Consider the following 27,132-nt stretch of genomic DNA (forward strand, 5'->3'; position numbering starts at 1 on the left):
TGTATAGGAAAGATCAAAACCAGTATTTGGGATGGAAAAAAGTTGCTGGATTAAATAAATTAAGCTTTAAAACAGGTAAAATAAATTAATGCAAAAGTGGAAGCATGCTGCAGACAATTTCTATGAGAAGAGAATTATCCTTTAAAAAAGTGAAGAGAAGAAATTAGAGGGAGGATGGCAAAGTACAGATCTTGAGTACTAAACCTGCATCTATATTTTTTGTCTGGTGGATGCACAGATGGAATTTACCTAATATTAACAATGAAATAATCTGTACTAAATATTTCATGTACATTTGAAGAGCATTTAAGCACACAAGGAAGTTGCATAATGCAATTTTACTCTAATTATTGAAGTCATATAAATTGTTTTAATCCCTTTGAGACAAACTGAGAAGAGAATAAACAAGAAAGAGCAGCTTTGGAATTCTTTCATTTACTGCACCTAACACAAGTAGGCAGCTTTGATGAACAGTACGTGGTGACAATGATCTTTCACTATAACTGGGCCCTGGCCCCCAAATCAGTGCATCCATTCCCTACCCCTCTACTCTCCACTTCAGGGAACATGCTGGTGTGATAGAAAGAAATGCTTCTCTTGGGAGCGTCTCTTCGCTGGGGCTTCCCAATACAGCACAGAAACTGTTTAGTAGGAGACATTAGTCAGTCCCCATTGTTTGGTTTCTGGGAAAGGTATTTTCTTTACATTTAATACACACAGAATTAACATTAAAATAATGGAGGATTTTAGTCAGTTCTGTTAGTTGTGGACTTCCTCTGTTAAAACCAACCAGTCTTATGATAAAAACTGAGAAAATTAAAATGCTTGTTTTTGAAAATAGAACAGCATTGTAATCTAAGTAGAGGTTCAGCCTCTCTAGTCTGGCACTCTTTCATCTGAAAATGTCTCTAATCCAGTATGATTTTACTTAACTGGACATCCACTTATCATGGGTGTTTCCAAGTTTCCTGTGGTCTCATAAAGTTTGTCTTCAATCACCAGTCCTGGCTCTCAGTGTTCTGTGCTCTTATTTACCAGTAATTTACCCCAAATGTCTTTTAAGAGCCCAGGAAGTGGAAGTGTTGGTAATGCTGCTAGACAATATTGAGCACCTGTGGTCCAGCAAAGTCCCTCGTTCAGCATCAGTCAGGTCCTGAGGAGTGCCTGACTGCAGAGGTTCAACCTGTACTTTTGATGCATATCCAATGTCTAGACTCTAGAGTGTGTATGTTCCCTCTGTGCACAGATTAGAATCTATTTACAGATTATGACTTTGGGTCCTTGATGAAGTTGATATGTCTGCTCTCCTACCTATATTGTAAGATTCTTTTTCTCAAAGTTGTTTGCATTTGTTTTCCCAGTGTACAATAATGTCTGAAACTTTGTAGCACTCTATGGCACTATGTAATAATGTGCCAAACTGCCAATTTCATTCCATTGTTATGAGAGTTCTGTCTTCTGTTTTGGAGTCTAATTTTGGCAGAATCCATTAAAATAAAGAAGTTTGAAGCGTGCATCTTGTGAATGGCATGATGTCATTCACTAGCCTCCACTTTATTGATGTTTGCTTGGAAAAGGATCGTCCAAAAATGTGGTGCTCAATTTAAGAGTGTTCTTTTTGATAGAAGAGGCTTTGAAAACTTAGACAAAGTCTGGCCACAGTGTCAAGGGAAGACTAGGCCCTTCTCCTATGTGAAAGCAGCGGCAAATCAGAGACCATACGCAAGGAGTCCTGGGTCCCAAGAAGCCTCAAGAGGTGAAGAACCATATAAGACAACAGGTTAGGGTGCCTCACAACCAAGAGAAGTGGGCTACAGCCACAACTTAGTAATGAGCTCTTTGAATATGAGGGATAGAGCATTTACATTCTTGGTGTGGATGGTCTCTTTAAGAGCAGAGTGCCACATACAATCAATGAGTAATTTATTCTAATCTTCTACTTCCAAGTCTAACTCATTGTGCCTGAGCTGGGGTTCCTTACTCATTGCTAAATCTGCATTTGCTAAAGGGAATCTGACATTACAAATGAGGCCTCAAATGTGCTGTCAGATGCATAAAGTAAAACTGAAAAAATAAGAATTATATAAAGGAAGTAGTATAATTATATGGGCCAGAACTGTTCTTACTTTCTGGCAAAGTTCCTGCTGGTTTTAAATGTGAATTTGAACATGCAAGATGAGGCCTTAAATTATTCCTGTGCCTTAGTAACTGCTTGAAATGCTGACAAATATTTGACATGATGTGAAGGGAAGCTTCTAATGAAACTCCTAACAAGTTAGTCTTTTTTATGTTGGGTATTGTATAATTAATCCCAAATAGTATTTAGAGCTGTTAAGTGCAACAGGTAAACAATAAAGTGGAATATCAGATGGTATTTCACTCACATAATCTCCTCTGAGCCCTGTTCCCAGTGCATACTGCTGGCTGTCTTCCAGAAAACGTATTTTAATATTGTATACCTTGTTTCCATAATATATGACTAATACGTATGGTTCAGTGCTTGATTTTGTTGAACAATCTCTGACCAAGAATGTCTCATCCTGCATGATAAATTATAACATTAGTTATAACTGTACATTCTAGTAAGTTATTCCTATAAACAACACAGATATTTTAGGTAAATTCAACAGGATTATTTAATGTGGGAACTATAAAGTAGCTTTCGTAACACTATATATTTGTAAATAAAATATCTTCTGAAAATATAACAGTTTTTTATTGATAAAATAATCAGATTTACCTCAGGGATTATATCTAAGTAGTGTACCTATTCAATATACAAAATAGTGAGAGAAGTATACGGAAATGTATATTGCAATATTACAGAACATTTTAATATGGAAATACCTTTTTCAGATTATGACAATGAAAAAATTGTTGTGACGAAGAAAATATTGTATGTTAAGAAAGAAGAGTAAAAAAAGATGGAAGATAATAGCGTGATACCAAGGGTATTGCATTTAAAAATAAAATTTTGGGTCATTCACCTCTGTTACACCTGGATGTATATTAAAGGAATGATATGGACTATCTTTAATGGACTCTATGAAACTATCATAAATTCTATATGTTGTACTGAACCTCAGCTTAATTTTATGGATCTAAATAGATGCACATTTCAAAATTTGATTTTTTTCACATCGTATTATTGTATTTCTGCATTTTAACAACATGCAAAATTCAGTGCAGTCTATCAGACTTAGTTCTTGTTATAGAACTGCACAGATAATTGTGTGGATGCCATTCATATATGCATATACTTAACCTTACACACTTGTGTTGTCCCATTTGTATCAAAAGGAATTAATGTGCATAAATTTAAACAATTGTGTCAGTGTTTTCAGGATTAGGGCCGTTAACAATTACAGTTGAGTTCAATAAGGTTGTGTATGTGTGTAAACTAGACATAAGCTTAAGTGTTTGCAAAATAATGGCCTCAGACTGTCAGGTCTTCAGGGTGCAAGCGCTTCCTTTGGTGATAAGAAAATGCTTGTCACATTTTGGGTGATACCATCATATAAATAATAGTACCAGTCAAGCTATTAAAATATCAATTCAATTTTGCATATAATTCACCACATACCTGATTATGATCTGAACATGGCTTCAACTACTTTTAGCTCCCACTAATTAGGGATTATTCATCTTCACAATAAAACAAAATATGTGCCCTTTTGACAACTGCTGTTCCACGTATTTTATATCTCTTTGGAGCACTGCAGTCATGAGCGTGGATTATTTGCTGCCTATCTTGTGTGTATAATATTTTTAAACTTCACAAAGTGTGAGGGTCAGACTGAAAGTACCATAAGAAAAACTAGAAATGTATGTTGCTAAGTCGGTATCTGTAATAAGTTGTTTTGAGACTCTGCATGCTTTTAAATTAAAAAAAAATTGCATTAATAAGATACTTGAGGAAAAGTTCAGTATTAGGCAAACTACATAACAATTACATGTATGAGGTATCCTGAACTTCACAATTTCCAGATATGAAGAAGTGGGTATGTCCTACAGAAGCTTATTGACTAATAAATCATTATTTTTAGTCTTTAACGTGCTACAGCACTGCCTTTTTTGTGTTGTGAAGATACAGACTACCACGGCTACCTCTCCGTGACTATTCATTTTTCGTGTTTAAGAAAAGTCAACAGCAAAACTCTCCATGTCCTCTATGGTGCAAGATTGAATGCTTTTTCACTGACTAAGTTAATCTGAGAAAGAGAAAAACCCATATTTGATGGGGTTCTTCAAGGGGGCTCCTTTGTTATTAAAGGGGGACATATTTTCAAAATCCATTTCAATGGCCTCTCTACATTAATGGACGCTTTGTTTAGCCCTCAACATGAGAACATTAAAAGATAAAAGAGGACTTTCATTTTGTAACCAGTATCAGAGAGGTAGCTGAGTTTGTCTGTATCTTCAAAAATCATAGAATCATAGAACAATAGAGTTAGAAGAGACCTAAAAAAGCCATCAAGTCCAGTCCCCTGCTCTAAGCAGGACCAAACCCATCAGATCAGCCCTGCCAGGGCTTTGTCGAGGTAAGACTTAAACACCTCCAGGGATGGAAACTCCACTACTTCCCTGGGTAGACCATTCCAATGCTTCACCATGCTCCTAGTGAAAAAGTTTTTCCTAATGTTCAACCTGGACCTTTCCAACCGCAACTTGAGACCACTGTTCCGTGTACTCCCATCCGTGACCATTGTGAACAGCCTCTCTCCAGCCTCTTTGCAGCCTCCTTTTAGGAAGTTGAAGGCTGTTATCAAGTCCCCCCTCAGTCTTCTCTTCTGCAGACTAAACAGTCCCAATTCCCTCAACCTTTCTTCATAAGTCATATGTTCCAGCCCACTAATTATTTTGGTCACCCTCCACTGGACCCTCTCCAGTGTATCCACATCCTTCCTATAATTGGGGGCCCAGAACTGGACACAGTACTCCAGACGCGGCCTCACCAAAGCCGAATAAAGAGGAATAATCACTTCTCTGGATCTACTGGCAATGCTCCTCTTGATGCAACCTAATATGCCACTAGCTTTCTTGGCCACTGTTGACTCATGTCCAGCTTCTCGTCCACTACAACTCCCAGGTCCTTTTCTGCAGAACTACTACCGAGCCAGTCGGACCCCAGCCTGTAACAATGCTTGGGATTCTTTCGGCCCAAGTGCAGGACTCTGCACTTGTCCTTATTGAGTCTCATCAGATTTCTTGCAGCCCAGTCTTCCAATATGTCTAAGTCAGTCTGGACCCTGTCCTTACCCTCCAGTGTATCTACCTCTCCCCCTAGCTTAGTGTCATCCGCAAACTTGCTGAGGGTGCAATCCAACTCCTCATCCAGGTCATTGATAAATATGTTGAGCAGAACAGAACAGGACCCAGAACCGAACCTTGGGGCACTCCACTAGAAACCGACCGCCACCCTGACATCGAGCCATTGATCACTACCTGCTGGGCCCGACCTTCTAGCCAGCTTTCTATCCATCTTACCGTCCATTTATCCAATCCACAGTCCTTTAACTTGCCAACAAGAATATTGTGGGAGACCGTATCAAAAACTTTGCTAAAGTCAAGATAAATCACATCCATTGATTTTCCCCTATCCACAGTGCCAGTTATCTCATCGTAGAAACTAATCAGATTTGTCAGGCATGACTTGCCCTTCATGAATCCATGCTGATTCCTGATCACTCTCCCCTCCTCCAAGTGCCTCAAAATGACTTCCTTGAGGAGCCCCTCCATGATTTTTCCAGGGACTGATGTAAGACTGACTGGCCTATACTTCCCTGGATCATCCTTCTTCCCTTTTTCAAGATGGGCACTACATTTGCCTTTTGCCAATCATCCCGCATCTCCCGATCTCCACGACTTTTCAAAGATAACGGCCAAGGGCTCATCAACAACATATGCCAACTCCCTCAGAACCCTAGGATGATTTAGGTCTGGGCCCATCGATTTATGTACATTTAGCTTTTTCAGATAGCTTCTAACCTGTTCTTTCCCCACCACAGGCTGTCCACCTTCATCCCACAATGCATCACTTATCGCATTAGTCCGGGAGCCGTCTTTGTCCATGAAGACAGAGGCAAATAAAGCATTAAGTACTTCAGCTTTCCCTACATCTGTCACTGGGTTACCTCCCTCATCCAGTAGGGGCCCCACGCCCTCTCTGATCACCTCCTTCTTGGTAACATGCCTGTAGAAACTTTTCTTGTTATCCTTCACATTCCTCGCTAGTCGCAATTCCAGTTGCGCTTTTGCCTTTCTGATAACTGCTCTACGTTGTTGAGCTATATGTTTATACCCCTCCCTAGACATCTGTCCCAGTTTCCACTTTTTGTAAGCGCCCTTTTTGTGCCTAAGTTTTCCAAGGATTTCCCCATTAAGCCAGTCTGGTCTCCTACCATATTTACTTCTCTTGCTGTGCATTGGGACAGTTTCTTTCTGTGCCTTCAATAGGGCTTCCTTAAAATACTGCCAGTTTTCCTGGACTCCTTTTCCCTTCATGGTAGCATCCCAGGGGATTCTGCCCATCAGTTTCCTGAAGGAGTCAAAGTCTGCTTTTCTGAAGTCCAAGGTGTGTAATTTGCTGCTCTTGCCTTTCTTTGGTCAGGATCCTGAAGTCTACCATCTCATGATCACTGCTTCCCAGGTTGCCACCCACCTCTACCTTCCCTATTAGTTTCTCCCTGTTTGTAAGCAGCAGGCCGAGCCGTGCACGACCTCTGATCAGGTCCTTCAGCACTTGTACCAAGAAGTGATCCCCTGCTTGTGTGCTGATGTACTGGTCTCCCAACAGATGTCAGGGTAACTGAAGTCCCCCACGATAACGAGAGCCCACGATCTGGAAACTTCTCTCAGTTGTCCAAAAAAAGCCTCATCTACCTCATCATCCTGATTTGGCGGCCTGTAGCAGACACCAACCACCACATCTCCAGTGCCGCCTACACCACTAAGCTTGACCCATAGATTCTCAACAGGCTTTTGTCCTTCTATGTACTGGAGGTCCAAGCAATCATAGTGCTCTCTTACATACAGTGCAACTCCTCCTCCTTTTCTCCATTGCCTGTTCTTCCTGAACAGTTTATACCCTTTCATGGCAGCGCTCCAGTCATGCGAGTCATCCCACCAAGTCTCAGTTATTCCAATCAAGTCATAATTCTTGGACTGAGACAGGGCTTCTGATTCCTCCTGCTTGTTACCCAGGCTTCTGGCATTGATGTATAAACACCTTAGATAACCAGTCGATCTCCCCGCCCTCACTACTCAAACCAAGGGTCCACTTTTGTTGTACATTTCTCTTTGCATTTCTTCCCAGTCTCCAAGTTCCTTTCTACCCACAAGGTTTCGGCCATCTTCCCCCAGCAATCCTAGTTTAAAGCTCTCCTCACTAAATTTGCTAGCCTACTTGCGAAAATGCTCCTTCCTCTCTTGGTTAGGTGGACCCCATCTCTTCCCAATAATCCTTGTACCCGGAACAGCGTCCCATGATCGAAGAATCCAAAGCCCTCTCTCCGACACCACCTGCATAATCATGCATTTATTTCCTCAGTTGGACGGTCCCTACTTAACCCTTTCCCTTTGACAGGAAGGATGGACGAGAACACCACTTGCGCTCCAAATTCTTTGATCCTTCTTCCTAGCACCACATAATCTTCAGTAACCTGCTCAAGGTCATTCTTGGCTGTATCGTTAGTTTCCACATGCAGAAGTAGGAAGGGGGGTAGTATTCCGAAGGCTTGAGCAGTTTTGTAAGGCTCTCAGTCACATCCTGAATTTGAGCTCTCAGTGAACAGCACACCTCACGAGATTGCAGGTCCAGTCGGCAGATGGATGGTTCAGTCCCTCTTAGGAGGGAGTCCCCTACCACCACCACCTGTCTTTTTCTTCGGGGGGTGGTGGTCATTGAACCCCCACCCCTAGGACTACACATCCCCTGTCCTGCAGTAGAAGCAGTTCCCTTGCAATTTTTTTTCCCTGTGAGGCTTCTTCCAAAGCATTCACCACCACAGAATCAGTGGAGAGTGCCTGAAAGCGATTACTTATCTATGTATCAATGGGGGGCTCGTGCACTGGCCACCTTTTTCTTCTAGAAGTTACATGCTGCCAGTTCTCTGCTTCATCCCTTACCACCCTCCCCGGTTCTTCCACCTGCCGTGCTTGCAAGATTAAATGTTCCCTTCTGTCAAGGCAATCTTCATCCTCCCTGATGGAGTGTAGGGGCAACACTTGAGCCTCCAGTCCTCTAATTTTTTCTTCTAAAATGGAGACCAGCTTGCACTTAGTGCAGATGAAATCCCTTCTTTCCTCAGGGAGGAAGACAAACATGGCACATCCCAAGCAGCAGACCTGTCACTATCCATGCCTGCCATCCTAGAACAGTGATTGACAAGAAAGGCAAGGGTCCCTGGCCCCTTCCACGCCCTTCCAAACTCCCTCTCTAAACTCCCTGTTTGCAGTCCCCTGTTAACTCCCTCTCTAAACTCCCTGTTTGCAGTCCCCTGTTCGCTTGGATGCTGCTTTATAAAGCCCTGAACTGCCTCAAAGTCCCTCCCCTTACTGAGGCTCAGCCAATTAGCAGAGGCTTCTAGATAACAAGCTTATTTGGAAGCCAACAGATTCCAACTGCCAGTCCCAGTCCACCCTCTGTGGGGGCAGGAAAAAAAAAACAACAACCACACACCACAGAGCAGAAAAACACCCCAGCAACAGCCAGAGAGCCCCAAACACAACACACACCCAGACAGCCTCTTACTTAAGAATCCTGTATTTGCTTCTCCTTTACGTGCCTGGAGAACTCCCTCTCCGACTCCCTATTCACAAGCTCACCTGTTCACTTGGACACTGCTTTATAAAGCCCTGAACAACAAGAAGTCCTGTGTATCTTATAGACTAACACTTATTTTGGAGCATAAGCTTTTGTGGGCAAAGACCCACTTCATCAGATGCATGAGTGGGGGCGGGAGGTTTCAGAGGAGGATTTTTTGTGGTGGAGTCATAATGTCTTAGAATGAACATAGGGAGGGATATTTGCAGGTGGCTAAAGTGGTTAGGTGCTCAACTCCTATTGACTTTCTGGTAATAGAAAGTTTAGGAGTGTCTTTCCCTCTCATAATGGCAGGAGTAAGCACTTGGCTCTGAATGATGTACTTTTGATATTGATGTCTGAAACATCCTGATAAACAGAGTACACACATGTGGCTAGTCCTTGAGGAAGTTATCCTGAAAAGCCAAGTGATCCAAATTACAGTATTGGAAAGCCATATTCTGGTGAGATCTCTCCTACAGTTTGGCGGTGACAAATAAGATGCTTTTGTTAGATGCTTTTCCTTTCTACCACTCTCCTGAACTCAGAAACAAAAGGTCTCTCTTTCTTTCTAAACCATCCATTGTGAAGATGGTCAGTACAGCTAAGTGCTGTCAAATATGCCAATGCAAAGGCCTTTAACTCTTGTAGGCCTCTTCATTGTGAAAGGGGAACACTGAGCCCTCTGAGAAACAGAGTATCTCCCTCCTACCTTGGTTTAAAAATATTATGCAGAAAGTGGCCTGAAAAAATAAAGCAGCTTACTTAATTCACCTATTTAACAGGAAACCAATCTGCAATATTTAAATATAAATAAGGCTGGTTTCAGGGTAACATATTTAATTAACAAGCGGTAGCACAGTAGTGATGCTGCTGTAATCTAGTCTTGTTGGAGAAAGATGGTGGTGTGATGTTATCTTTTATTGGACCAACTTCTGTTGGTCAGAGATAATCTTTTGAGTTTGTACTGGGCTCTTCAGGTCTGAGGAGGTAACTTTGAATCACAACTAAATACAAAGGGGAACAGGTTGTTTAGTGTAAATAAAGACATACTTCACCAGAGAGTGGGGGTGTTGTGTGGATTTTTCTGTGATACCTTTTCCATTCTGTATCCAAGAAGTGAACTTGAATCTGGGCTTTTCTCTGTGTTTTAAAAATGGACATCGAGCAACACTACACTGAGATGTTCAAGCTCTAATACAGTGGGGAGGGTATAGGAATTTATCAAAACTCCAAAAACATGTACATTAATTTTATATACAGACTAGTGTATATGCATTATACAAATTCTAACCTGTCCGCAAGCTACAAAATATGCTATTAACCAAAGCTGCAGTGGCAAACATCACGTGTCTTTTTAAATTATTTCTTCATTTAATTATATGTTTACAAGATTGCTTGTGAATTCATGTTTTGTCCATTGTTAACCTCTGTTTCATTACTTTTTCTTTCTGTTTTTTTTTCTTGTTCATGCAAGGCCTAAAGTTGTATTCTTGTTCTCCAAATCTGTTCCTGCTGGAGAATCTGAGAAAGTCAACAGGAAATATGGCAATTTATAGTGTCTTGCAAGACCCCGGCAACTTTATACTTCCTGCTGGAAACTAACTCTTTATCTCTTTCCACAACTGTACTCCTGAGACATTGGATGAAAGCTTTTTTTTTTTTTTTTTTTTTTTTTTTAAAGACTACTACTGTATTTTTTCCTAGAAAGATTGCTTTAATTATAGTATGTTCATTTGCAGAGTTGTATGTCCTGCACTATTAATTTCTTTGCCTGCCTGTTTACAGGAATGGTTTCAATTCCTGCTTTTGGTTCCAGGTTATGATGTATTCAGTGTGATTATTTTTATATAGTCTGGCATGTTTCAACTTGGTTTAGGATAGATGCTAACGGTAGGATCGTGTAAGATAGGGCTGAACTACATTTACTATTTGAGGAATCTTGCACAATATTGATCGTACCATGCATGTTTTCAGACTACACAGATGCAAGAGTAGTAAGGAGAAAAACAACCAACCTCATGATAGGGGACTCAAATCTAACAGCAAAGAATTTCACTGAAGAAACTATTTCTGTTTACCCTTGAGATAAGGCCCCTCCCCCCATACCAGGTCTTTTTAATGAGGCTAGGGCTGGGGGGCAAACTGCCCTGTTCTAGCAGAGAGCCTGGAAAATAGGTACTGCGAATTGTCCAACCCAACTGGACAGCATCAAGAGACTTGGTCTGATGACATCCTGCTAAGGAAGATAACTAAGGGCCTGAGCTCCATGAGGGAACCTGGAATCAGGAGAGGTCTGAGAGAAAACTTGCTGTCTCCTGTTGAAATTCCAGGCACGATGAACCTAACGTGACCTGAATGAAGGTTCTGACCAAAGCGTGGCTGAAGACCAATAGGCTTCACGATCTGGTTTGAGACTGGGGCTGTTAGTTTATGTTGTTACTCTGTTTCCTTTTGTTGAAGTATGAACAGAGCACTTGAGACAACAGCTGTAAAAAGATCTGAGCACTGCTGATTCTTTCCCATGCTGCCAATTAACTCCATCCCCTTTCTTAGTTCTCTCCTCCCTTTCCACATTGCTACTTCTAAGTCTTGGTCCTTAGGGTCCTGAGACAAATAGCATAACAAGAGCCTTCTCTGAGGAGCAACCAATAGTAAGGAGCCTCACATGTTATACAAATTAAGTAGCCTCATCCATCAAAAATTGGGCTCCTACGTGACCTGGCCCATAAGCAGAGCCTTGCAGATTTGCAGATACTCTACAGACCAGGTTTGCAGACCACCAATGGATATGGATCCCAATGTTGTATCCTTGCAGGGCTTTACTCATAAAGCCTCCTCTGATAGCAGCACACTTCTAGTATTGTTATACTAAAATGGAAATATTGGTTTGCCTACAATAAATAAGGTGGCTAAAATAAGCATATTTAATCCAGGGAGGACTATGGCAGTGTACTATGTTGTTGTTTTCATTAATCCTGATCCAGCAAAGCATTTAATCACATATTATTATACTACAAAACTGCAAGATGTATATTTTTGTGAGTATCCCCACATGAAAAGAGGCCTAATGCAGTCCTGAGGAACAGTGTAACTACTGTTAGTACTCCCTTGGTTGTAAATCAGCAAAAAATTGACCATATATATTTGATGCTGGGCTAAATTTCAGCTTCTGTAATTAACAGCAGTACAATGAAAAGTTGGAAGTGATTTTAAAAAATGTTGTCAACCCTGCTCATATACACTGTACCAAACAAGAACGCTACATAGTAAAACCTTTATGTTTTGTCTCCAAGAGTTAAACATGTTGCTTTAAAGATTAATGATGCTCACGGTTTTCTCCTGTAGCAAAGCCTCTTCTGCTTTCTGACGATCAAGTTCTCTAATATACCAGTCATATTTACTTAAATCCTGAAATTTGAAATGTTATGCTTAGAGTATAGAAATGGAGCAGTTTGCAGAAGCAAAAGTTAATGAAAATGTACAGTTTGCATTTTAAGGCCAATTCATCATACATGTTATGAAAATAATTACCTGGTAGTATAGTTACATTAAAATAACCCATTTTTAAAAAATACTTGTTAGAGATGAGAAATCTGCAGATGGCCTGAATTTCAGAGTTACTAATTGTGACACTGGCAGACTAGGTGCCAAAGTCCCCATTTCAGTTAAACACTAACAAAATACATAGCTGGACTCAATCTGGCTCAACTCTTGCAGTAGCATTGTTAAAAAGAGTAGTAGAATTATAAGCATGTGTTTAGATTATCGAATACTTGTAAGTTGCTCCACAAATTAATCACACTTACAACATCTGTATCCCATACTGTAAGGTAATATTTGAGCAGTTGCATTGTGAACTGTGTAAATCACCAGGCCAGAAAGAAAAATAAACTAAACTGATGTGCACTACTGATCTTCAACAAAATGTGTTATATCTTGTCCAACAGAAAAGATCCATTCACGATTGATTATAGTGGAGTGTTAAAAGGACAAAGGACTTTATTCCTGTGTCTCTCCCCACATGAAGATGAGTCATACAAATAGTTTCCTCCTGTCAGCTAAGTTTGCAGCTCAAAACACAAGAGAGAATGGAGAATAAAACCACTAAGGCTACATCTACACGTGCACACTACATTGAAATAGCTTATAGGCTATTTCGATGAATAACGTCTACACGTCCTCCAGGGCTGGCAACGTCGACGTTCAACTTCGACGTTGGGCAGCACCACATCGAAATAGGCGCTGCGAGGGAACGTCTACACACCAAAGTACCACACATCGAAATAAGGGTGCCAGGAACAGCTGCAGCCAGGGTCACAGGGTGGACTCAACAGTAAGCCACTCCCTTAAAGGGCCCCTCCCAGACACAGTTGCACTAAACAGCACAAGATCCACAGAGCCGACAACTGGTTGCAGACCCTGTGCATGCAGCATGGATCCCCAGCTGCCGCAGCAGCAGCCAGAACCCCTGGGCTAAGGGCTGCTGCCCACGGTGACCATAGAGCCCCGCAGGGGCTGGAGAGAGAGCGTCTCTCAACCCCTCAGCTGATGGCCGCCATGGCAGACCCCACTATTTTGATGTTGCGGGATGCGGCTTGGCTACACGTGCCCTACTTCGACGTTCAACTTCGAAGTAGGGCGCTATTCCCATCCCCTCATGGGGTTAGCGACTTCAACGTCTTGCCGCCTAATGTTGATTTCAACTTTGAAATAGCGCCCAACACGTGTAGCTGTGACAGGCGCTATTTCGAAGTTGGCGCCGCTACTTCGAAGTAGCGTGCACGTGTAGACGCGGCCTAAGAAGAAGGAGTTGTATCTCTGTGCTATTTAGCTTCTGAGGAAAGGGGTGAGGTTTTTATAGGCATAAGCAAGAGATTTTCAGCTGGGTAGGCTGAGTTAACCCTTACAAGACTTACCAAGAAAAAAGGCTGAGAGAGCCTGAATTAGAGCTTGCTTATTATAGAAACTTCCATTGCCTGTGGAAACTTAGGGTATGTCTACACAGCAGCGTTATTTTGAAATAAGGTATTCTGTGGGGCTGTGGCCACACTACTCCTCCCTTTTGGATGGGGCATGTTAATGAGGTGCTGAAATGAATATGCAGTGACTCATTAGCATAATGGTAGCTGTGCATGATTCGAAAGTGCTGCTTTCGGAATGCATGCTGCCCACGTAGAAGGGGGCCTTTTGAAAGGACCCCCCGACTTCAAAAGGCCCTTCTTCCTAAGTACTTTCAAATCATGTGTGACTGCTATTATAATAATGAGGCACTGCCTATTCATGTCAGCACCTCATTAGCATCTTCTCAACTGCCTCATTAACATGTCCCCTCCAAAAGGGGAGGGGTAGTGTGGCCATAGCCACAGAGTTATTCCAGAATAGCTTATTTTGAAATAATATTGCTACACACAAAATGCATTTTGAAATAGCACTCAGCTATTTCGAAATACAGCATCTACACACAATATAGCCTATTTCAAATAGAGCCATTGGATGCATTATGTCTTTTTTTTTTGAAATAGGATCTATTGCTTGTCTTTACAGCCCCTATTTCAAAATTATTTTGAAATCGCAGTTGCGTTTTGTAGATGTTAGCCAAGTTATTTCAAATAATGGCTGTTACTTTGAAATTACTTTGCTGTGTAGACATACCCTTAGACAGGGCTTTTTTTTTTTTTAAAACAAAAACAAACAAACAAACAAACAAAAAACAAAAGGTGGAGCCAGTACTCAGCAGCCAGTTCCCTGCCATTGCCCCTCTCCCTAGACAGTCCCCTGGCTGGGGCTGCCAAGGTGCTGGTATTCAGTACTAGCAAGTATCAGCACAAAAGAAGCACTGCCCTTGCATGTATTATGAGTTACACTTCTGTTTATCAGCTTTAAGATTATAACTCACTCATTTCCTTCTACCATTTAATACATTTTGATGTTTATTCTGGGATGTGCTACAAACGTTGGTTTTTGGGTGAGATCGAAGTTGCAACTGGCCACGGGTGAGTGACTCATCCTTTGGGACTGGAAGTAACCGGAATATTTCTGCAATCCTTGGTGTGAGCCATATTGTTCAAAGGGATGTCCACCTATGTGGCAAGATAGATTTGAGTACCCAAGGGGATTATTTTGTGACTCCACGCTTAGGCTGTTATAATACCCTGAAGAGTTTACACTTGATTATTGCTTGGTGAAATCTAAATATCAAATTCATAACCCTTTTGTGGTTGATTCTTAACAGTCTGCCTTGAGGTTAATATCCATGTTTGAATTGGTAGAAGCAGCATTACCCTAAACACTCACCAGCTCCAGGCCACTTAGGTGCCTAGATAGTTTGAATTAGTGTACAGTTGTTGTGGATATGTCAGTGTGGTCACAGACAGAATATACTGATAAAAACTTTTTGTTGTCTCTTTATACAGACAGCACATGGACCATGGGGCATAACTCGGGTCCATGGCGGTACAAATAATATATTTTACTGCAACTACATCTCTTTGGTAAGAAGTTGACTTTTTAACATATCCGAGGGTTGCTTACCTTTTCAACAGGCTTCTTAAGATGCTGTGTTTGCAGATTTACATATGTATGTTGCGATCTATATTCAGAAGAATTCTGCTTTTCTGGAGGTGATCTCAGAACTGAACAGTTTTGTATGTTTAATCTGGATCCTATAAACATAAATTAATGGGAGAAAACCATGTTATTCTGCACTGCAACAATCCCCTAACTTTGCTAGCATATGTGCCTTATTGACAGTACATTCAAGTGTAGTGTTTATTATCTGAAAATGCAGTTTTGTGATCGTCACATTTAAAAATAAAGGGGCCTGATTCTGATCTCGCTTGTATGGAGATAACTGATTTCAGACTCAGAAATTTATGTCAGATTCGGGTTTTCCAAGGATTCCTTTTTACTTCACTTTACTTTTCATGCACAATGAGAGTTGCTTTCAAATTTTTAAATATATGCAGCTCATTTACAAAGGAGTCTCTGAGGGCCAAGGACAAAAGTATTTAGCAGAAAATATTTATGGCTAGTTGTGTTTTATATCAGTAATAAAATTGTTTACCTTATTTTTATACCATTTGGTTCCTATGGATTATGTATGTAGCCTTAGCAGTGCTTGGTCTGAGTACATTAGAGCCACTCCCAAACCCACCATTTGGGGATATCACATCTCTCCACCTGCCAGCGGGAATCTCTAAACATTCAGATGCTCTGTTGCTGTACAGAATATGGATATGCCCAGTGAAGCCTATGACAGTGGTCCCATGAAAAAATAAAAAAGATAAATAAAAATGATCATAGAAAAAAAGTTTTAAATAAATTGCAAAGTTACAATCAACTATTATTGTAAATTAAATATCTTCCCATAATGTTATTACTTGTTGTCGGAAAATCAGTGTTGTGTTTTCCTTTTTCATTTAATGAAGTGTATGTAGTGGCTAGAATTGGCTTTGATGGGGGTCTGTGAATGGTTTGGAGGGTAAATGGGGATCCATGAATGGTGGGGGGATTATCAAGGGTCTGTGGACAATTTGGAGGTGATTCCAAGTCTGCGAACAGTTTGGCGAGGTGATTGGGGATCCACACTAGTGAAAAAGTCGGGAACCACTGGTCTGTGAGTTTTGGCTGAGGTGCTGTAGTCCGAGTTCAGAGAAGTGACATCCGTTACTCCTTGCACAGCTGGAAGACGTGAAAAGCAGTCATGCGTGTCTCATTCTCATTAATCAGACTGCAGCTAATGTATAGATAAGGAGTAAAACTGGGTTATTGTAACTATTTAAAAGCATGCCATGAGCATGTCACTTAGGTAACAGAAGATTTTGTTTGTTTTGGAAAAGGGTACAAAACAGTAATAAGACAGGAAAAGCAAAAGATGGTTATTTAGATTTCCTATCTTTTCTGTCTGCGGTCTATCACATAGGCCTGCTCTGTTTACCCAGACCATATTTCATTAGGTTTTATCTGTACTTCTATCATTTTAATATTGTTCTGGCCATATAGTGGGGTGGAATAATGAAGACATCCAATCTTGAAAGCAAGCTATTCAACAAAAAAAGTAATAGTTTTCACATGTTTAATATTAATGTGGATTTTTTTTCCTGCATGTATGTACTACCTTCTGCTTTCTAACAGTATTAAATTTATTTTGAAAGACATTAAACAATGCCCATAGAAATCAGTCAGAAATCTCCTATTGTCCTCACTAGGTGTTGGATCAGTTTCTAAATGAAGGCTGTGAGCCAACTGTTCAAAGGGTCTGGAACCAAGCCTTTAATTTTGTATCTGCAGTCAAGGCTGTGTGTCAAGTTACGGTTATGTCCACCTGTCTAGTTTGTCGCTGCTCTATAAGCAAGATTCCGTGTGCTCCACAGCAAGTTGGGCATAAAATCTGCGTAAAGCTCTCTGCTTTGTGTGGAACTGCCATGTGGCAGCCTGGAAATTCTGTTTCAGGCATGGGTCATACTTCATTTATTTAAATACATAAATACAACTGGTGTTAAAAATTGATAATTTTCTAAAAACTTAATAAATGAAAATTTCCCACAAGAAAATTCTGGTTTTTGACCAAAAATGCCTTTCAAAACCCTTGAAAAAAGTTCAGGTTTTTTATTAACACCTAGAACATGTCAACCAAAGTGGCATTTTTCATGGGAAGATTAGTGCCTACCTGATTTAGGTGCTTCCGGAAATCCCACTAGGATCTACATTTTTAAAGGTATTGTGTGCCTAGTGAAATCAGTGGGAGTTAGTCATTTTAGAGTTTTTGAAAATCCCTCTTTGAAAACCTGGCCCTTAGGTCTGTTGAGAGAGAGACTTAGGACCCCAAGTCACTTAGCACTTCTGAAAATTTGATCCCAGATCTAATATAAATATGTGAAATCATTGCATTTTTCCTGTTGTTTGTGATTTTTATCATCCCTTTATCTTATGCAGCCTCTAAATTTAGTGTGGCTCAGATTTTTGTGTGGGCAGTACATCCATGCATTTAAAAAAGTAGTTGAGGGAGAAGATAAAGGTTTTGGTAGCTGTGTAGAGCTCAGCTGAAACAGTTATCACAAGCCCCAGTTCCTAAAAACACAAGAACTGACTAAGTCCAACACTGCTTACCGTGAGAAATCTGATAACATGAGCTTATTTGTGTGGTGCAACATTAATGCAATTAAGAAAAAACAAGCCACTTAATTTATAAATACCCTATTTTCTTGTTCTTCTATGTTAACACAAAGACATACATCAACCTGTAGATGAAGAGATAATTCAAGCAGAGAGTCCCTTGAGTAGGTGTTTGTGCCTGAAAGACATCCTGTTTACATTCAACTAAAAATTACAAATAGATAGTAAAGTCTTCTGCTTATACCACAGATAGCCTATTTTTTCATACCCAGCCTTGGAGAGTGAGTGATAGTGGATGATAACCCTGCTCATATTCCATCTGGCTACCTAATTAGGTAACAATATGGCTCCTGTTGCCATAACATCTCACTGCTTCTCCAAGGTTGAAGAGGAGATTTTGTTCTCCCTTCCTTGCCTGTGCTAAGTTTGGTTAGTGGAGGTTTGTTTGTTTAATGTATGAATGTATGTGGTATTACAGGAACATTACTGAAAACAGCAGTCTGTATAACCAATAGGTAAGGACGAGCCAAATAAACTTTTGGGGTCAAATAAAAAGGGGTCTTCATTTTACCAAAACAGATAATTCAGGGGTGATTGTTGGCAGCAGATCTGATATGTTTGCAATGTGAACTGACAGTCAAAATAACATATGCAAAAGCCACATTTTCTGATGCAGAGGAATATTTCTCTCTCTGTGACTATGGTAAGACTTCTCTTGAATAATTCATTCAGTGCTTGAAAACAAAACCAGAAAGATGTAGTCAAAACGAATAGAACTGAACAAAGCTGGCATGGTTCGTGGGCCAGCCAAACCATAGACCACTCTTTGGTACCCTGGAGGTGTCACACCTGACTTAATGCAACTCATTCTGAGTTGAACCAGGCAGTCCACTCACTGAAACTGGGTCTTAGAGCTGCAGCCTCTATGCTTCCCAGCCACTGTAGCTTGACAGGCACAACTGAATTTTGCCCTTGCCTATGGGAGGCTGAGATGGGCTGATTAGGGACTCAAAGGCTATGTCTACACTACAGTGATCTTTTGAAAGAAGTTCTTCCAGAAGATCTCTTCCAAAAAATCTTCTTTCGAAAGCGTGCATCCACACACCAAAAAGCAGATCAAAAGTCGATCCACTCTTTCTATCCCCAAAGCCCCAGCTCTTTTGAAAGAACAGGCTAGGGATTGAAAAAGCCAGTGCCATGAGGCCTGCTCTTTTGAAAAAAGGGCCCCTGGGGCATTGACACACATTTTTTCTCTGAAAGAAACTTTCCAAAAAGGTGCTCTTTCTCATCTGGGAGAGGAAGAGGGCCACCACAAAAAGTGCTGCATTCTCTCGATTTCAGATGAAAATAGTGTATTTTGTGTGTAGATGCTCCAGGGGTTCTTTTGAAAAAGGCCCATTTTTTTAAAGAACTTGCTAGTGTAGATGCAGCCAAAACCAGCTTCTTCAAACCAAAGCATTATTTGTTGTTTGAAGCATAGGGTTGCAGAGCAGAGGGCTACAATAGAGTCCTAGATGTGTATTTCCCCTTACCTACACTTAATCTTTCCCTAAAAGCATCTATGAGTTTCCCTCAGCCAGGTAACCCATTTGTATTTGGAAGAAGCAGATTGTTCTGAAATCAACATGTTCTCTCTGTCTTTGTGTATCACTGGTGGTCCCTTGGCAGCCTCTGTAAACTTATTGGGTCCATTGCCTTTTTGTAGACCTAGAGCCAGGTACTTGTTTAGCATCTCCTTTGTCCTGAGCTTATCCTGGGGAAAAGAGGTAAATTATTTTTAACCTGGATAGAACTATGTAGAGGGCATTCCCAAATGAACAGCTTCCCTAGCATTTCTTCAAGAATTCACATTGGTCACTTTTTTTATTAATAACCCTTTTTGATCTAATGCTATAGCAAGTAAGTCATTGTAAACAAAGACACAGGCATACATAGTCATCAAAATTAATGCAGCTACAGGTTGAACCTCTCTCGTCTGGCACTCTCTCATCTGGCAACATCCATAATCCAGCATAATTTTAGTTAGTTGGATGACTACTTATCATAGGCATGGCCAAGTTTCCTGTGGTCCCATAAAGTTTGCTTACAGCCATGAGTCCTAGCTTTCAGTGTTCTTTGCTGTTATTTAGCTGTAATTGACCCCCATACATCTTCTAAGAGCCCAGTTAGCACTGGACGTGTCGGTAATGCTGCTAGACAATATTGACATCCTCTGGTATCAGAAACTTCTCTCATCCAGGACTGGTCATGTCCTGAGGGTGCCAGATTAGAGAGGCTCAACCTGTATTTTCTAGAACAGCAAGAAATCTTGTGGCACCTTATAGACTGACACATGTTTTGGAGCATAAGCTTTCATGGGCAAAGACCCACTTCATCAAATGCATGAGTCGGGGTGGTTTCACAGGAGTATTTAAAGAGTGGGGTCCCAGTAAGAGGGAGGGCCAGAGCTGGCAAGGTCTATTCAGCAAGGTGGAAATGGCCCAGTATCAACAGCACTTATCAAAAGAGGAAAAAACAGGTCAGATTAGACAGGGGGATGTGAGCCTTTGTCAGAGTCTAATGGGGAGATATTAGCACCCAGAGCAGAGAAACTGCCTTTGTAAGCTGCGAGCCACTCCCAGTCTCTGTTTAATCCATGGTTAACGGAGTCAAATTTGCAAATAAATTGCAGCTCAGAGATTTCTGTCTCCATTTGATTTTTGAAATTTTTTTGTTTCAGAACTGTCACCCTTCAATCTGCCACTGAGTGTCCAGCGAGATTGTATTTTCTAGTTCATCATAGAAGTATTTGCACAGATATATATTTGTGATACTAGAACTTATCTATTCCAGTTTTACAGGTGTTTTTGTATGGAATCTTAGGATTCTTACCTGAGCCTTGAAAACTTTTAGTATTCAGAGTACAAGGAGGGCTAGAAGAAAGCAGTAAATCATTTTAATAAGTGCAGATACTCAATCTATTATTGACTGAGATATTGCATATATGCAAAGAGAAAAATATGGAAAGTCTAAACTCCTTTGAGTTCTCTCAGGGATGAATGTGGATCAGAATAATATGCTAAATAAGGAAACAAATAGAACAATGGAACAAATGTAAAGCACATGCCAGAAAATGTCTTCATGTAATACATGGAGCTCATTTCTACAAGATATTATTGGGGTACTGGATGTAGTAAGACTATAAGTGGGAAGAGGAACTGTAGTTACAATAGCTTGAATGAAAATTACAGAGACTATCATCTGACAAGCTTTAGTGTATAATTACCGAATGGTATGAGAAAGTAATCGTGCCTTCATAGTATGGCAGAGCACAATTTTTCAGGTGCAGAAGTTTTGACATTTTCTGAAGCATCCAGTACAAGCCCATGTCATTCTTATATTCCTACCTGGGTGCAGGATGATATTTTGATTTTTGCTGTCGTGTTTGGAAAGATAATTCAACTTCCCTGCTGATATCTGTAACTTCATGAATAAAAAACATATTATTCCTTCTCATGTATAAATTGCATAGCACTGAATACAAATAAGATGCACCTAATAACAAGAAAGAGGAAAATTAATCTATATCATTTATACTATGAAGTATTCTAAAAAAAAAAAATCTAATGGGCCAAACTCAGACCTGAAATAAATGGGCTAGAATGTTGCTGTCGATGGAAGTAATTTAGGCTAACATTGAATCCCATGTGGAATATAATTTACAAGATAACATTTGGCATTACAGTCTTTCCTGATACCAAATATGGAATAATGTAAACGTATGTAATGCAGAATGCTCCCGTGAAGAATACAAAATATCCTTCTCTTCCTTTAACAAATAGGTGGAATTAGTCCTTATATTAATGGGACCAATGTTGTTGTCTAGTAAAGTCAATGAAAATTAAGCCATTGACCAAAGAGGACAGAACTGGTTTCCCCAGAAGTGGTGAACTCTATCATATGGTGGTGAAAATGGAAGGAAATTAATAATGTACCTACTTCCCACTTTGAAGTAGGTATGCTTTCTAGGTAGGAATTTCAAAGCATCCTCAATGAGAGGGGCATCCAGATGGGTTTTTGATAATCACAATTAGGTTCTAACTTCCATTGAAATCAAGGGAAGTTCGCTGCCTTGTCACTTCTGTAAAGTCCATCACGTACCCATCTGCATCTATAGGCATCTGAATGTATTTGAAAACCTAGCCTGTGGCTCCTTCAGAAATCCAAGCCTTAAATTAGATTTTACAGAAGTATGATACTGTTGTTACACAGAGAGGCTTAGTCAGTTCCAGTTTAGATTCCTTCTCCAGGTAAGCTTTCCATTGCTATGCAGGTATTCTAAACTTCTCTCTTCTCAGTAGTTGCAGACATAAAGACTAGTTCAATAGACTACTTCTGTGCCATCGCCTTTCTGAATTTTGGCCATCATTATTCTAAAAGATGTAATCAGAATATAATGTCAGAGCCTCATCTGCTGTAGACTAGCACTGAACTCAAAGAACTGCACCAATTTATACTCTATGAAGATTTGGCCCACAATATTTTGCTCTTTCAATAAGAAGGTAACAGTAATGAATCTGCAATATACTATTAAGGTACTAACCTGTTACTTTTCCAGGGACCTGTATAGAATAATGAAAAGAGTGAATATAGAAAGTTTTCAGTGACGATAATACAATTTTTATTTACTTGCTACCACAAGACAGATTTGATTTAGCAAAAGTGATTTAATACCTGAGTTGGGCCAAATATAATACTTGATGAGTACCAATGAATATATATGAGATGCATGCCTGGTGCAACTACAGTGGCACCACATCAACCATGATTTGGTCCAATGATCTTCTGTTAAATGAAATGATTGGGGGACTTTGCCATTTCTTCAACAAGAGCAAGATCAGGAGTAATATTTCAAATCATCCTCAGTGGGCAGTGATAAAAAGCCCACTGAAATAATGGGAGTCTTCCCATTGACTTCAGGAGAGATGGATTAGGCCCTTAGTAACCACACCACTTGAATTTACCCTTGTTTTATGTGCTGATCTGCACACACAGAGATTCCCCAATCATAAGCCCACAAGGGACAATTGCAAGAATGTCAGGTTGCACCCTCTAGTCTGGCACCCTCAGGACCTGCTTGGTGCTGAATAAGAGAATTTGCCAGACCATGCAAGGTCAATATTATCTAGCAGCATTACCAACACTTCTACGGCTTACTGAGCTCCTAGGAGACATTTAGGGGTAAACTGCAGCTAAATAACAGCACAGAACACTGAGAGCCAGAACTTGTGGCTGTAAACAAACATTATGGGACCACAGGAAATGTGGCCACGCCCATGATGAGTCCAGCTAACTAAAATCATACAATGTCATGGATGTTGCCAGACAAGAGAGTGCCAGATTAGAGAGGTTCAACATGTAGTGAGGCTGATCTGCCTAACAAAGGCCAAAGAACTTTTCTGGATCCTTGTTTGAACTAGAGTAGTTTTTTTTTTTTTTTAAAGAAAAACATCCAATCTTGATGTAAGAATTGGCAGTAATAGATATACCCATATATGTTATGATGGATACACACACACCCAGAGGTGGAAAAAGTACCCCAAAAGTTACTTCAGTAGAAGTGCAGCTGCTTTTATTTCTGGATACCTGAGTACAATATAGATATGATGTATAGTAACAGAGAGGGAGCCGTGCTAGTCTATACACTATCAAAACAAAAAGCAGTCAAGTAGCACTTTAAAGACTAGCAAAATAGTTTATTAGGTGAGCTTTCGTGGGACACGAAAGCTCACCTAATAAACTATTTTGCTAGTCTTTAAAGTGCTACTTGACTGCTTTTTGTTTAGATATGATATATGTGTGTGTGCGCGTGCACATGTTCATGTGTACTTTTACTCAAGTAGTTTTCCAGAGAGACACCAATAACTTGTACTTAAGTATATCCCCCCCCCCAAAGCAGCTTCACTTTTACTTAAGTAACTTTTTGGGTACTTTTCTCACCTCTGATATACATATATTTAAACAACCTATTTACTTTGATATAAACACAAGCTGAAAACTGACATCGCTGAGCTTTGGATTTATATAGTAGTGTAACTAAGATCATTGTTTGTTCTGGTGATAGGCTCACTGAAACTGGATCAAATTCTGCTCACAGTAACAATATTACTGTGCTTCTGAAGTAGGGGGTGTAGCACTTGTCTAACTGTGAGTATCATTTAGCCAGGTGTCTTCATCATTGTCTTTTAAATCAAGCATTGAAATAGAACGCCTAGAGATAACACTGGATGGTTTTTTTTTAATTCCTCTCTTATTGGTAGCACACTTATCTTTTGTGCAATTCTATTATATCAAAATGGTTGTATGAATAGTATTGACCAGGACATATACTTTGTTAAAAAATTAAAACAATAATAATTACTGTAATAAATATAATGGATAAAATTCATTTCTGGAATAATTCCATTGGATACAGCTAAATTATATGTAAGGAATTTTGACCATACCACTTTTATTCAATTTTTATGTTACTTTCCTCCACTAAATATACAGGAATATTTTTGGTAACATAAATAAATAGCGAAAAAAAGGTAAAACACTATACTCTGTTTACGTCTTGCATTTTGAATCTTAATTAAAAATTACTTCTTAACATTTTTCTCATTGCTTATAAGTGGATAAAAGCTTATAGTCACATTATATTAATAGCAAGTGATTTAATCTGAAACCTCTTTTTTCCTATTGAGATACTGAACATTTGTCTTGAACAGCTGGGCTTTGTAGCGCTTGAATAAAGATGCTATTATGTCACTGGCATAGTTAATCCATCTCCCCAAGAGCTGGTAGCTGTGTCAGTGAGAGAAGCTCTCCTGAGGACATAGTACGGTCTGTCTACACAGAGAGTTAGGTTGGTATAACTGAGCTGCTCAGGGATGGATTTTTCACCCCTCCTGGGCACCATAGCTATTCCAGCACAGACTCTCCTGTGCTTTTAAAACATATTTTTGCAATAATATTTGTGTGACTTTCAAGAGTGCAAGTAGAGTAGATTCATTACTGGAATATATTCCTTTTTGTTGTTGTTAACAATATATTTATTACCAATTTCTGTAATGGCTCAATGTCAAAGAAAAGCAAAAATATTAACATTGTTTTCTTTCCTGCCAACATCTCAGTTCTGAATGTTACGCATCAGTAAACTGCTGTAATAAGTAATTGTATGTTAACCTGATTCTAATTATTCAGCAAGTAAAAGTGGAATCCATTAAAGTATATTCACTACTTGTAAAAAATTAATCCTAGATAGGTAATTGGGGTTGGGTGAACCCATATGGATAAAATAACCCATGTATATAAAATAAAAATGACTGGTTACCCCTAAATTGATCTTTCTGGAATTTTAGTTTATTTTATCTGTTCACTTTCTTGTTGTATACAAATAGTAGAGCACATAATAGCAAAATCATAGACAGGATATCCTCAAGGATTTTTTTGCCTTGTCTGACACTAGAAGATTTCAGTTGCCATATCACCATTTGTATTCTTGATGATTTCTAGCCAAATTTCTACATCAAATTACTATCATTAGACATGTCAGGTTTGCCAGTCATAGAATAACTGAATTTTCTGAAAAATCAACAATATAAAATACATTTTATATGTATTTTATTTATGGGAAATCCTTACAAATTGTAATTTTACAGAAATTTAATAGCATAATGTAGAAATTACTAAATTTTATAGGCATTTGCAGTATAGAATAATAACCCTTCTGTATGGATTTGAACCATCCATAGAATTTTATAGACTGGTAGGTCTTAGGTTAGGTTAGAAAAAACTCACAGCAAGAGGAAAATTACTTGCTATTGACTTTTTACAATTTTATAATATATAATAATGCAATTTTCTATTATTTTAAGCTCTAATAGCCCTGTCTTTTCAGTTTTCTCTCTTTCAGAATATATGTCGAACATGGATATGCTTATTAAATATATTTTCTGAAATAAAATTACTAATTTTTGTGCGTGTATTGCTGAACCTTCACAGACATCTACAGCAGTTTGAATTTATGAGACATAGTCTTATCTTAGTGATTGGAAAGATAAATTATGTATACAAATCTCATTTAAGATAGTAAATTTACATTAATGTGTCAGTGACAAAGCAGTGACTTTAAGACTACTACAATTTGGCTATGTCTACACGAGAAGCCTCTGTTGACAGAAGTCGCTGTCACAAGGGATTTCCAGGCAAAACTTATGTCAACAGATCACATCTACACATAAAAGCAGATTGAAAGAGAAATCTGCTCTGTTGACAGAGAGCAGCCAGACTGTGACAGGTGACAGACCTGTACTTTCCTATAGACAACCTCCTAACCTAAGAAAGATTCTCAGTAGCAATCACAGGCTACACCACAGTAATACTAATTCTGGAACTTTTCCTTGCAACAAACCCCCTTGCCAACTTCGTCCACATATTTATTCTGGGGATACCATCACTGGACCTAATGACATTAATTACAACATTAGGGGCTCATTTTCATGTATCTCAACAAATGTTATATATGCCATTATGTGCCAGCAATGCCCCTCTACGATACACATCGGACAAACCAGGTGAACACTTCGCCAAAGAGAGAACAGAGCAGACATTAGAAGTCTCAGTACACACAAGCCTGTCAGTGAGCATTTCAGTGGAGTGGGCCATTCTGTGAATGACCTGAAAATATGTGTCCTACAACAGAGAGACTTTAAAAACAGATTACATAGGGAGATTTGTGAACTGGGGTTCATATTCAAATTCAACACATTAACACTTTGTATGAACAAAGACAGAAATAATTTCACGTATTGACAAGGACTGCTTCCTTTTGATGTTTGTAATTATCTCAGGCAAGGCACTTAACATTCCCCATCCTTCACCCTGCTCCTTCAGTTCATGTGTTTGATTTGTCAGTTTTTATTGCAATTTTTTTGGACCTCAGTGCTATATGACTGGGTCTGGACTATAAATTCTATAGATCTGAAGAAGTGGGTCTGTCCCATGAATGCTCATCACCTAATAAATAATTCTGTTAGTCTTTAAAGTGCTACATGACTGCTGTTTGGTTTTGTTAGAATACAGATTAACATTGCTACCTCTCTGTTACTATTCAGAACGGCTGACTGGAAGCTCTGCAAATGGGGCTGTCCCATTGAACCGAAGCCCTGTCTGTTGACAAAAGAGCCTCA

The 27,132-nt window shown here is 39.6% G+C and overlaps 1 protein-coding gene across 1 annotated transcript in view; it reads right to left on the minus strand.

The window, feature by feature from the left end:
* The window catches only part of CLNK (cytokine dependent hematopoietic cell linker), a 54,109-nt gene that overhangs the window by 1,215 nt on the left and 25,762 nt on the right, over positions 1–27,132 (minus strand). The window contains exons 13-18 of the mRNA XM_074992095.1: positions 22,503–22,521; positions 21,307–21,454; positions 20,792–20,832; positions 15,338–15,468; positions 12,137–12,214; positions 2,385–2,540 (exon numbers count right to left, since the gene is read on the minus strand). Of these exons, the coding sequence (XP_074848196.1) occupies positions 2,385–2,540; positions 12,137–12,214; positions 15,338–15,468; positions 20,792–20,832; positions 21,307–21,454; positions 22,503–22,521 (573 nt within the window). The remainder of the gene's footprint in view (positions 1–2,384; positions 2,541–12,136; positions 12,215–15,337; positions 15,469–20,791; positions 20,833–21,306; positions 21,455–22,502; positions 22,522–27,132) is intronic.

The sequence above is a fragment of the Carettochelys insculpta genome, chromosome 4, assembly GCF_033958435.1.
Source record: "Carettochelys insculpta isolate YL-2023 chromosome 4, ASM3395843v1, whole genome shotgun sequence".
Classification (NCBI taxonomy): Eukaryota; Metazoa; Chordata; order Testudines; family Carettochelyidae; genus Carettochelys; species Carettochelys insculpta.